Genomic DNA, 12,986 nt, shown 5'->3' with positions numbered 1-12,986 from the left:
ACATGATTTTGGTGCTTATTAAATGACTCAATTTTTCAACCATCTAATTCATGAATAATACTTTCAATAAACTCAAACTGTTCTATTCTATGTATATCACGCTCAACATAAAATCCCTTCAAATCAAAAACAACTTGTTGTTCACCATCATTATATAATGGCCACTCTGGGACTTCAACTTCAAAACCTCTTCTTTCTGAATGTGATCTAGGATTTGGATTCAAATCATTAATGAAAAAAATCCAAAGTTTTGAAAGTGTATCAGAAATTCCATAAACTTTATTATTAACTTCATTTGACTTTTTTAATGATTCGTTATTATTGAAAACATATTGAACTTCTTGACCATGTGTTGAACCTTTATAATAATCTTCTCCATTGGTTTCTAGATTTGGGATGTTGAATCTATACTTATAAACTGGTTGATTTAGATTAACATAAGCTTGAGCCGTGATCTTGGTTGCTGCTATATACAAGACATCACTGTTTAACGTTGTTAAGGTCTTATACTGATCTCCTATTGAATCTGGGTACTTTATTGGGCCTTTAGCATAATTTGGATCAGTTGGAGTTATTGTACCTGGTTTATTTGGATATAAAGCAATCAATTTATCAATTGAATTAGATTTCAAGTTTGGATAGAGCGTTCTAAGATAATCTTTAGATTCTTGCACCGATCCAATGGATACATTTGTGAAATAACTACCTTCATCACTATTTGTACCAATTAATAATGGTACATTCCATGTAGTATTACCAGCTTTAACCGTATTATAACCTGAGTCTGGTACAACATCATTATCAATACTTGGGAACTTGAACTCTCTTGAAATGATTCCATTACTGATATTGAATGCTTTTCTTAGATCATCAGCATCAACTTTTTGTAAACAACTCAAGGCATCTGTATTATTATAATTTGATTCACAATTAAAATATCTTACAACATTATCAAAACTTTCTTGATTTGAGGTTGTAACCCCCTTTTGAACATTAACGAAAACATTAGCACCACTTTCCAAGATACCACCTTTAATATATGGACCTAAATATTTATTATTGTTCAATAATCTCCCTACTGATTTCCCACCAGCTGATTCACCCCATAATACTAAATGATTTGGATCACCACCAAATGATTCAATATTTTCATGAACCCATTCAACAGCTTTAATCTGATCTCTAAGACCAATATTTGTCCAACCTTTCTCAACAATCTCATTTGAATTCAAAAACCCAAACCCATTCAATCTATAATTAAACGAAACAAATAATATTGGTTTTCTTAAAATTTCAGATTGTTGAACAATAAAAGACCCATTAAACAATGAATAAGAACTTGATAAATGATCAAAAGAACCACCATGGATCCAAATAACAACAGGTAACTTCTCCCCATAATAACCATGTGGCTTTACAACATTCAAAGTAAGACAATCCTCAGACTGTGTAGCGTTCGAAACTGATTTAGTAGCTGAATAACAAGCATCACCATACTCTGTAAAAGATTTAATACCAGACCATGTTGTGTTATATGATTGAGGCGGTTGGAATCTTAATTCATTTATTGGTGGTTCAGCAAATGGGATACCTAAAAACACGTCTTGGTTGAATCTAGGTAAGTGATTACCAGAAATTGTACCATTTTGTAATTTAACAATTGGTGTATGAACTTTTTGTATTATTGATGAAGCATTTGATAATATTGATAAGTACAATATGATACATGGGTATAATAGATACCAGTTCATCTTAATGGGTTTTATCTGTAGCTCATCTTCAAAATGGATTCGTTGATCATTAATTTGCGATTTGGGTTCATTGTGATTGTTTATATATCAATTGTTAGACTTGATGATTGCATTGTCTTCGAAGATATCCACAGTTATAGAAAAAATTTATTCCCGGTCCGAACTGACGATCCTCAATCTGTACTCAGATGATAGATCTCGATAACTAGTTTTCTAATGAACTCGGTGGACAACTACAAAACGTTACTACAGACAAATTTCAGTCTAGCAAAATAATATTGTATATAATTGTTAAAGAATAATATTTAGAATCAAAAAAAATATATAAGAACATCAATTAATAGTTGATGATCACGAAGTTGAATAAATAAATAGATAATATAGTATCATCATGAAGAATTGACATCAATCAATAATCATTACTTCACACACAACACCCCAAGTAACAATCTAAAATGAAAGATCAACACCACGGTTCTTGGCTGAACGTTGAACCAAATCTTTAGTGAATTGATCAGTTGGTTTTAATGATTCTAAAGTATTGATGTATTTGTTTAATGTTTGATCTTGATCTTTATTTGAAGGTTGTGTAACAGTTGAGCCAGCACCTGATGCAGCATTCTTATTGACACCATTGAAAGCAACTCTATTTGGAGTGTTTCTGTATTTGATTGATTTCAAAGTACCATTAGAAATAGCACCTTTAGTTGATAAAGTAATGATTTTTTCTTGAAGGTCACCAGGCAGAACACCTTTTTCTAATAAAGTAGCAGCTAATCCTGCAACAATTGGTGAAGCCATTGAAGTACCAGAAAATTTAACAGGATTTTTAAAATCATTAATGTTTAATGAGTCAACATCAACACCTGAAGCGAAAACATCAACTTTGGAACCATAGTTTGAGAAAGTTGCAATTGTATCAGTTCTATCATCTAATGCACCAACAGTAACAACTAATTCTGCACTGGCAGGACTAAATAATTGAGCATCTTGGTTTGAATTACCAGCTGCAACAACAACAGCTAAACCACCTTTAACAGCTTCATTGACAGCATCATTGATTGGACCACTGAAATAAGAACCTAATGATAAGTTTGCAACAGCTTTAGAACCATTCTTCTTTTGATCTTTAAAAGCCCATTCAATACCTCTTAAAATAGTATCAAGAGAACCAGAACCATCTTTGTCCAAGACTTTAACTTCAACTAATGTAACATCTTTAGCAACACCATAAGTCTTTGATCCAATAAGACCAGAAACATGGGTACCATGACCTGCATTGTCACCATCACTTTCATTACTAACAAAGTTAGCACCTCTTTTAGCTCTACCTTCTAATTCTGGATGTTCAATGGCAATACCAGTATCAATAACGTAAGCAACAACACCTTCACCTGTAGTATCATAAGTATATTTGAATGGTTCTTTTTGTAAAAACAACCCATCTCTTGAAGATAATCTAGCCAAATGTCTTGGAGCATTATTTTGAACTTGAACACCATCTTCTTCAGTATCTGAATCATCATCATCTTTTGGTTCTGAAGATGGAGAAGCCACGGCTTGACTTAAAGTTGTTGTATCAAAGATATTAAATTTGGCATTTGGGAAAACATCATTAATTAAAGGACTTTCTAATAATTGAGTAACCAGATTGTCTTCAAAATCAGCAACATAAGCTTTAAAATTCCCAATTTCTATAGTTGAACTTGTATCTGAAGCCTTGATACCTAAAGATGCAATTAATGAATTTTCCAAAAACTCAGTGAAAGTTGTTGTATCTTTCAATTGAACCACAAAGGGTGAAGCGGCTAAGATGGATTGGATCAATAACAGGATAGTTGTTGTTTTTAACCACATTGTATAATAATATATCGTTGACAATGATGATGGGGTTTAGGAATCTAAATGGAATTATAATTTTGGGATTCAAAGGATTTAAATACCACAAATTTTCGATATCCAACTAATTAATTTGGTCTTTGGTTCCACAAAAAGAATAAATTCATGATCTAATATGATGAAATGTCAAAAACAACACCAAATTCAAGCCACCAAAAACTTCCAAATTCCAGTACCCAATTGTTTGTACCTTCTACCGATCTGAACATCTGCTTATCTTGCTTGCGAACTGGTAAATTGGCCTTTGATCAACACGAATCCTCTTGTCTAAATTTCAGCTCGACGTTTATCCTCGTAGATCTTACCCCCGAACCCTTAATTTTAAAGCTGGTCTTCGGTTAATTGTGCTTTTGTGTCAATCAACTATACGCGTGGAGATCTTGATCTGTTGACTTTTGGAATTTGACTATGATCAGATACACAGCTTCAGCTTATTACACACATTGATTAGAAGGCATGTCACTGAACTCTGTACAGAAGATTATGGTGGTGATGTGGATAATGGTAGTTCGCCACTTGAATTAATCAATTTGTTGATGTTTTTTTTATTGTTTTGATTTCCGTTCCCCTTTCAACGAAACGCATAAATACGCGTCATTGAAGTTAATGGTACGCACAGCAAACATAGTAAGTAATACTAAATTCAAATTGTCATAGATCTAATTTGAGCTTTTGACTATATATTATCGTTTATACTGAATAATAGTTTAGGTTAAGGTCATTAGTTTTAGTATATGAAGATAGCAATCATATATTAATGTAATGATTCCTAAGCTGATCAATGATGGCAACGACGTACCCAATTTATATGATCTTCTATATCAATGTATCTAATTAAGCTTTCCAATACATGACAGTGATTCATTGTGTGTAAATTGGTTTTGACCTAAAGCAGTTTGTTAAGCTTATATAGATCAACATGAATATAATGGCTTCAAACTCCATCAGATCTTCGTATTATATAGCGCGCTTAATTACACACATTTGGATCTCTGATCGATTAATAGATCTATCTAAATATATGCTATTGATCGTAGATTGAAAAGTAATTGTAATACTCATGTCATAAGTTTAAATAAGAGTTTGGGTGAAGCTTGTGAATATCCATAAGATTCAAAGTATGAATACATGATATATATGTGCCATCATTGAGTCCTCTTTGAACCCTTACTGAGTCCTCATACTAGATATATAAAAAGACAAATTGATAGGAAACATGAGACAATGAGATGTGGATCATTAGTAATGTCTTCGAACTAACATTAGCTCTTAATTGTGGAGTCTAGTAATCATTGAGCCTTCACAATACATTTGAAAGATTCACATTCTAAATGAACATCGAAGGTCTCCAGCGCCATAGTACATCCCACTAATATTCTATATATTACATCAAAGCTTAGCTTTCATTAGATAAATGATCATTGAAGTGATACATGTGTTGAATCTATCTGAATTTAATTCTTAATTATCAGCATCAGTATTCAGTAATATAATATCATCCTAAATGTTAAGACAGCTCAAAGTATCACCATAACATCTATTCATCTACAATACCAAATCAGTTGTCTGATGTTATTTGGACACTCATGAGCTATATAAAGATATAATTATGCCAAAACTTGTCCAGTGTCCATTAAATAGTCAATATCAGCTAAATTAATGGACATCGACGTGTCTTGTCCTTCGTGTCTTAAATCTATTAATTTGGTCAAGTGACAAATGGACAATTATAATCAGGGTCGACGTCACACAGTGAACTATCAGACTTGTCCTGTCTTTTTAATTAATAAATAGATTCAAAATTTTGTCACTGTATATATTAATGTCTAAGTTATTGTTTTGTCTAAAAATTAGCCGCTATGTCTTGATCTTTAATTGCATGTCAATCACGCACAAAAATTATGATAATTTGATTCACCTAAACAACAATGAATAAGATTAAGCAATTGCATGACATGAAGCATAATTCAAATAGTGCATATTTTGGGAAAGTTTAAAGATAATAAAGTTCACGATGATTGCATAAACATTCATGGTATTTATGTATACTGATGATATTTAGATCCTGCATATAAACTTTATGCACATGAAACCTAAAGCTTGATTTCAGTAATATTATGTACCTTGATTACAATCACCCAGATACACTGCTGAAAGTAACATATATTTCTGGATCAGTTCCTCTAAATTTATAAGTTTCAAACAGTTCAAGAAAAGCACATGGGGGTTCCATTTTATTTTAGTATGTTTAATTTACAATAATATTACACATAATTAACAAGGAAATTAACAAATCATGAAACAATAAACTTCAAAATTAATATATATAATCTAACAGAAATTTAAATCAATTACCAATAAATTCACGCAAGTCTTCATCTTGCTCCTGAGTTGATGGATCATCAATTTCATCATCAGTACTTTCAACACCATTGTTAGCAACTCTATTAACAGTATTATCATAATCACTATTATTTTCAAAAGTTTCTTCAGAAATTGCATTCTTTGTTGATAATTTGATAATTTCATCCTTCAATTGATCTTTAGAGATACCTTTTTCTAATAAAGTAGCAGCAAGACCTGCAACAACAGGAGTAGCTTGAGAAGTCCCATAATATTCAGTTGGTGGACCAGTGATCTGTGAATTCAATGATTCAACAGCAACACCTGAAGCGAAAACATCAACATCTGGACCATAATTTGAATAGATTGCAATAGTATCTGATCTATCATCTAAAGCACCAACTGTAATGACGTTTTTAGCACTTGCTGGACTATAAGTTGAAGCATCTTTATTTGCATTACCAGCAGCAACAATAACAGCTAATCCATCATCAAAAGCAGCTTCGACAGCTTGATCTAAAGCTTGACTTTTTTGACCACCAAGAGATAAATTAGCAACAGCGCTTGAAGATTTATTCTTACGATCATTATTAGCCCATTCAATACCTTTTAAAATAGTCTTGGTATAAGTAGTACCACCATACCCAAACACTTTAACATCAATAATTTCAACATCTTTGGCAACACCATATGTTTTGGAACCCAAAATACCTGCAACATTTGTGCCATGACCAGTTTCATCTTTACTAACTGGTTCATTTGAACCACCAGCTAAATTGACACCATATTTAGCACGACCTTCAAAATCTGGGTGTGTAACTGAAATACCCGAATCAATAACATAAGCTGTAATACCTTTACCAGTTTCTTTATAATTATATTCTAAAGATGATTCATTGAAAATACCACTTCTTGATGATAATCTTGCTAAATGTCTTGGTGCGTTACTTTGAGTAGTAACACCATCATCTCTTTTATCAAATACCGATTCTGATCTTTTTTGAAGAACTTGTCTAGATCTTTTTGGAGTCTTATGAGTTAATGCATTAGTTGGGGTATCAAAGAGACTGATTTCAGCATTTGGGAAAATTGTGTTAACAATTGGTAAACTTAATAAATGATCCAAGATGTTATCTTCAATTTCTGCAACAACGGCTTTAAAATTACCAATTTCAATAGTATCATCCTCACTTGTGTTTAAGTTTAGTCCATTTATAGAAGAACCTTGGGCTGAAAATTCACCAAATGTTGATTGTGTGTTCAATTGAATGATATGACTTGAAGCAGCAAGAGCAGTTTGAGCAATCAAAGCGAGAGTAGATAATGGTAACCACATAACGAACGAAATATGTTTTCACTGGGTGTGGATTAAAAGCAAATTCATCTAGTTGTTGAAAAATGGGAATTCTGGACGTTTTATAGACGTTGTATTGAAATTTTTAGCTCCAATCAAACTCCACTAAACATTCAAGCTTTATACGATTATCTCATCATTTCACAATACAACTAGTGTCAATCAATTGAAAAATGTAAACAACAGCGAATCAATAGCACACAGCTATGCGAACTTGCAGATTTTATCGAGGAAACCACTCGAAATATTCGGCTATTGCACAAACATGAACCCACAGAGCGTATTCTAGACCTTAAACCACACTTTTATCAACCAAATAACAACATAAAGTATGCTTAATCACTTGAAAAGCTCTCCATATTTGATGAAATTTTGACGCAATTTGAAGCATTCGAGTCTCGAAAGTTTGTGGCCTACACGGTTCTAAAACGCAAACAAGGGTCTTGCGCGAATTTCTTATGAGGTTACAATTCGCGGGTCCTCTGTGCTTATCTAAACATAATGTTTGTATTATAATTATATTAAAATCTATGTAGTAAAGTGTATGTAAAGAAGTGAATATGAAGTAAGTGATTGAAGAGACCAGCTCATTCAATATAGTCCTTCAAGGTTGAGTCTTGAGTTGCAGTGGAAGGATTGGAAATCTTGTCACTGGAATCGGAATTAACACCGTTGTAAGCAACTCTATTAACAGTGTTATCATAATTAGAGTTATCATCATAAGTTTCTTGAGAAATGGCATTCTTAGTGGATAAATCTATAATCTTTTGCTTTATATCACCAGCAGATGTACCTTGTTCTAATAATAGTGCTGAAAGACCAGTAATGATTGGTGTAGCTTGTGAAGTACCATAATAAGCAATTGGATTATTGAAATCTTTATAATTTGTTGATTCAACACCAACACCCGAGGCAAATATATCAACTCTTGAACCCCAATTTGAAAAAAGTGCAATGGTATCAGATCTATCATCTAATGCACCAACAATTATAGGTTCTTTAGCACTTCCTGGTGTATAACCCGAGGCATCTTTGTTTTTATTACCAGCAGCAGCTATGACTGGAATGCCTTCATCATACGCAGCATTTAGAGCATTATTAACAGCTTGGTTAATATCTGCTTGAATTGAAAAGTTGATAACAGCTTTAGCACCACTTGTAGAATTCTTGAAATCATTCGTAGCCCATTCAATACCTTTCAAAATTGATTCAACAGAACCACCATTAGTTCCCAAGACTTTAACATCAACGAGGGAAATACCTTTAGCAACACCATATGTTTTAGATCCAATAATACCTGCGACATTAGTACCATGACCTGCATTATCACCATCGGATTCATTAACAAATGTCTTTCCTAATTTAGCTCTATTTTCAAAATCTGGATGCTTAATTGCAATACCAGTATCCAAAACATATGCTGTGACACCTTTACCTAATGAATCATAATTGTATTTCAAAGATCCGCTAGTGTTATATATACCATGTCTAGATGATAATCTTGCCAAATGTCTTGGTGCATTATTTTGTGTATATTTACCAGCAGAGGTAGTAGCTTCATTTGAACCTTGAGAGCTAACAGAATCGTTCCCACTTGAGCCTTGAGCAGCAATTGAAGGACCTGGAACACCAACACTAGTAGATGATTGTGGTGATAAGACGGTAGTACCATCTGGCGTTGAACCTTGATCTTCATCATTACCCAAGTTGATCTTAACATTTGGGAAGATTGCTTGAATTATAGGGTCATCTTTCAATTGATCAATAACAGATTCTTCAAATTCACCAATAAATGCCTTGAACCCACCAATTTCGACAGTATTATCAGTTGTAGCTTGTAATTTCAAAGTTGTCACTAAAGCTTGATTTAAAAAATCTTGTATAGTATTCCCGGTATTAAGTTGAACCACAACGGAAGAACCAGCAAATATCACTTGAACAAACAAAGCAAGTATGGTCAACGAAACCCACATCTTGTAGTTATTTGGGAAATCATATTGCAAAATAGTTTGAAAACAACTGGATTGTACAATCTCTTTATACTGGTGATTCAAAATCCATTGATCGTATATAATACATTGCAATACGCGTGAAAAATTAAATTCTCAAGGCAATGAAAAAATCTTCATGGATCGCCAATGGTTCAGCTTCTATGTGCGTTATGACAGCACAAAGCCTTCAAAACCATCAACCAGTATACTTATCACAAACTGCTGTATGATCTAGTACTTGTTCCTGTAACTAAATGAAATGAAATAGGTTAGTAAATCATGGAAACTTCGAATTTCAACAAGCGAAATTGATTCAAGGTTTTAAATTACCAGCATTAACTCCATTTGGAAAATTACATGCATGTAGGACGATCTCTTGATGATCTTGTACTTGATTTGAAGTCATTGCTCGATTTTGATGGAAGTTTTAACAGCTTAAAAGGGGTGAATACTATCAATGAGCATGCTTTATAATGACTATAATATAAGTAATGATATATCTGTGAAAGCCCGGTCGTTTTTAAAGGGCTCACTTACCATTAATCTTTAAGAACAGCTCAAACCTGAATATTCACCAGCAAACTTCAATCACGACGTCAGAAATCACCTAGGATTACGCTTTACTAATGCTGTATGATTGACTCATATTGAGTTAGTCTGTACATGATGATTTAGCTTATGCTTGCGGTGATCATTACAAGCTTAAAAGGGTTTATATTATTACATGATAGCTTGTAGCTTGTTAATGAAAGGCAGTATAACTTGAGGTTCATGTCTCATAATTTGATGCAAGTGAACAAACCATGGTATGGTTCAAAGCTAGGGATATCAAACTTTATTTATCGCTTAAGGGTTGTATCTTATATCCATACGACTAGTTTACTTTCATGACACTGAGCTCTGATTAAACATACGTACCTTTCAATAATATGGTCAGTAATCGATCGATACATCAGTCATTTCAACACAGCTCAGATTCTAGCAGAATCTTAGATTCACGCCATCCGATTTGCATTCATATACAATTCCTTTCAGATCAGCATCTAAGCTCGCTAAGTTACCATCTGGATCTTTGAAATCTCAAAATCTCTAATTATTGCAAGTAATCGAGATCTCTTCTTTGTATATGATTGCTGGACGTAGCTACTAGCTGGCGGTCAATGTGCGCTTAGCGGAATACGAATTTCAGATGTAAACTAAACAAGAAGTCAAGTTTGACAGAAAGGGACATGAAATCTGGGGCTATAATTTAGGTTGTATATCATGGTTAAGTCAGACAATATATCGGTGGTTTGAGATAATATATACCTGATACTTTATATTAAGTTACGTCAAACATTAAACTCTAATGAATTTGAGGATATAGATTGCAGATATAATAATCTACATCATGTCAAATTAAAGAATTCTGAGATCGATCAAAGATCAGAATCAATTCATTGATTATGGGTATACGTACCTAACTAACATATCTCAATAATGATAAGTTTGGCTTTTTGGTTGATGGATTATCAATTTCATCATCTGTATCTTCAACACCATTATAACCAACTCTATTAACAGTATTATCATAAATTTGATTTTCCTCATAAGTTTCTTCAGAAATTGCATTTTTAGTTGATAATTCAATTAATCTATCTTTTAAATCATCTTTAGAAACACCTTGTTCTAATAAAAGAGCAACAATACCAGTGATACTTGGAGCAGCCTGTGAAGTACCATAAAATTCACTTGGTGGTCCAGTAATGTTATTATTTAAAGATTCAACTTTAACACCAGAAGCAAAAATATCAACTGGAGATCCATAATTTGAGAATGGTGCAATAGTATCAGTAAAATCATCTAAAGCACCAACTGTGATGATATCATCTAATCTAGCTGGACTATAATCTGTAGCATTTGCATTACTATTACCAGCAGCAGCGACAATGGCTAATCCGTCGTTAAAAGCAGCTTGAACAGCTTGATCTAAAGCATCACTTTGTGGTCCACCAAGTGATAAATTAGCAACAGCTGTTAAATTTTTAGATTTACGATCATTATTAGCCCATTCAATACCCCTTAGAATTGAAGAAATTGATGTGGTACCATAAGCACCAATAACTTTAACATCAATCAATTTAGCTTCTTTAGCAACACCATATGTTTTTGATCCAATAATACCTGCAACGTTTGTACCATGACCTGTAAGATCACTACTCTTGTTTTGAGAACCACCACCAGCAATATTTTTACCTAATGTAGCACGACCTTCAAAATCTGGATGTTCAGTTGAAATACCTGAATCAACAACATAAACGGTGATATCTTTACCAGTTTCTTTGTATCTGTATTCAAATGGACCAGATTCATTGAAAATACCTTCTCTTTGTGATAATCTGGCTAAATGCCTTGGAGCATCTTCTTGAATAGTGATACCATCATCTCTTTTATAAAAAGTTGAAGGTGATCTAGATCTTTCTAAGATTCTATACCTTTTCTCTAAACCTTCAGAGTAACGATCAGCTTGAACATCAAATAATTTAAATTCAGAATTTGGGAAAATTTGATTGATGAATGGAATTTTTTTCAAATTTTCTAATAAATCTTCTTCAAATTCTGCAATCAACGCTTTAAAATCACCAATTTCAATAGTATTGTTTTCATTTGGTTTCAAAAAATCAAATAACCCTGAACTTGAATCTGAACCTGAACCTTGTTGAGAAATTTCACCAAATGATTGACCACTGTGAAGTTGAATAATATGACTTGATAAAGCGAATGTGGTTTGTATGATTGAAATGAGTGTAATGAGTGGGATCCACATATTGATATTCTTTCCTTGATATCTTTGGAGTTGAAATAGGTTGGAACTTGGAAGTTTGAACCATTTGATATGTGGAAATAATGGGGCTTAAATATCTTATTTCAGGGTTTTATGAAGATCAACAGCATTAGCACTAAAATTTTCAAAACAAAAACAAACCCCTTTAAAACGTCATAGATTGTTGCAATAATAAACAATTAAAGAGAATGTGAAAATCTTTGCTTAGCCCTTAACATTCAGCACAAGTAGGAAAATACCTCGCTCATCAAACAATTACTATACCATGAAGTTACGTGATAGGAATAGATTCTTGTGGTAAGAGTGAGCCATGATTTATGGTGGAAAATGTACGTCAAAGTAAAGATATGTTTGCGCGAATGCACCGCGTCTTGAACTCAGGTACAACTGGAGAACTATTTATAGTAGATAATGAAACAGTATTAAGAATCGTTCATACTAATAGAGGCCTGGAGAGATAATATTCTCTGCTATAATTTGTTTGAGAGCTTAGATATATAGCGTACAAATTAATCTAAAAGTTTATGCTCTCCATATTTAAATATATGGTCTTTTAAAGTTTCGAGAATGTCATTTTGACTCAGACTGGTTTCTGGGGTAACAATGTGACAAATGATTAAGCTTAAATATTAGCTAGTGTATTTCGACTACTTTACTACAACTGTGTACTGCTAAATTGTAAAAGAATATTATTAGTTGGTAATTAAACGCTCCGCGAAGAAATGAAGTTATAAGACTAGAACAATTGGGTCATAGTGCATGATTCCAGATCATGGTGTGGTCGACTTTTTATGAATAATAGTATGTGGATGAAACTGTATAGC

The 12,986-nt window shown here is 33.0% G+C and overlaps 5 protein-coding genes across 5 annotated transcripts; all 5 read right to left on the bottom strand.

Annotated features, from left to right (window-relative positions):
• Positions 1-35: 35 nt before the first annotated feature.
• Positions 36-1,751, bottom strand: BN7_2298 (Liver carboxylesterase 4; the record flags this gene model as incomplete). The annotated part of the gene is made up of 1 exon (XM_011277109.1): positions 36-1,751. The coding sequence occupies one exon, from the start codon at positions 1,749-1,751 to the stop codon at positions 36-38; it is 1,716 nt and encodes a 571-aa protein (XP_011275411.1).
• A 450-nt stretch (positions 1,752-2,201) lies between these two features.
• BN7_2297 (S8 family peptidase) lies at positions 2,202-3,608 on the bottom strand (the record flags this gene model as incomplete). Its single annotated transcript, XM_011277108.1, has 1 exon — positions 2,202-3,608. The coding sequence occupies one exon, from the start codon at positions 3,606-3,608 to the stop codon at positions 2,202-2,204; it is 1,407 nt and encodes a 468-aa protein (XP_011275410.1).
• A 2,389-nt stretch (positions 3,609-5,997) lies between these two features.
• On the bottom strand, positions 5,998-7,329 carry BN7_2296 (S8 family peptidase; the record flags this gene model as incomplete). The annotated part of the gene is made up of 1 exon (XM_011277107.1): positions 5,998-7,329. The coding sequence occupies one exon, from the start codon at positions 7,327-7,329 to the stop codon at positions 5,998-6,000; it is 1,332 nt and encodes a 443-aa protein (XP_011275409.1).
• A 605-nt stretch (positions 7,330-7,934) lies between these two features.
• BN7_2295 (S8 family peptidase) lies at positions 7,935-9,320 on the bottom strand (the record flags this gene model as incomplete). The annotated part of the gene is made up of 1 exon (XM_011277106.1): positions 7,935-9,320. One exon carries the CDS (start codon positions 9,318-9,320, stop codon positions 7,935-7,937), a length of 1,386 nt encoding a protein of 461 aa, XP_011275408.1.
• A 1,477-nt stretch (positions 9,321-10,797) lies between these two features.
• Positions 10,798-12,144, bottom strand: BN7_2294 (S8 family peptidase; the record flags this gene model as incomplete). The annotated part of the gene is made up of 1 exon (XM_011277105.1): positions 10,798-12,144. The coding sequence occupies one exon, from the start codon at positions 12,142-12,144 to the stop codon at positions 10,798-10,800; it is 1,347 nt and encodes a 448-aa protein (XP_011275407.1).
• Between the last annotated feature and the right edge of the window lie 842 nt (positions 12,145-12,986).

The sequence above is a fragment of the Wickerhamomyces ciferrii genome, contig 00051 (genome assembly GCF_000313485.1).
Source record: "Wickerhamomyces ciferrii WGS project CAIF00000000 data, strain NRRL Y-1031 F-60-10, contig 00051, whole genome shotgun sequence".
NCBI lineage: Eukaryota > Fungi > Ascomycota > Saccharomycetes > Phaffomycetales > Wickerhamomycetaceae > Hansenula > Hansenula ciferrii.
This window is presented reverse-complemented; position numbering and strand designations above follow the sequence as displayed.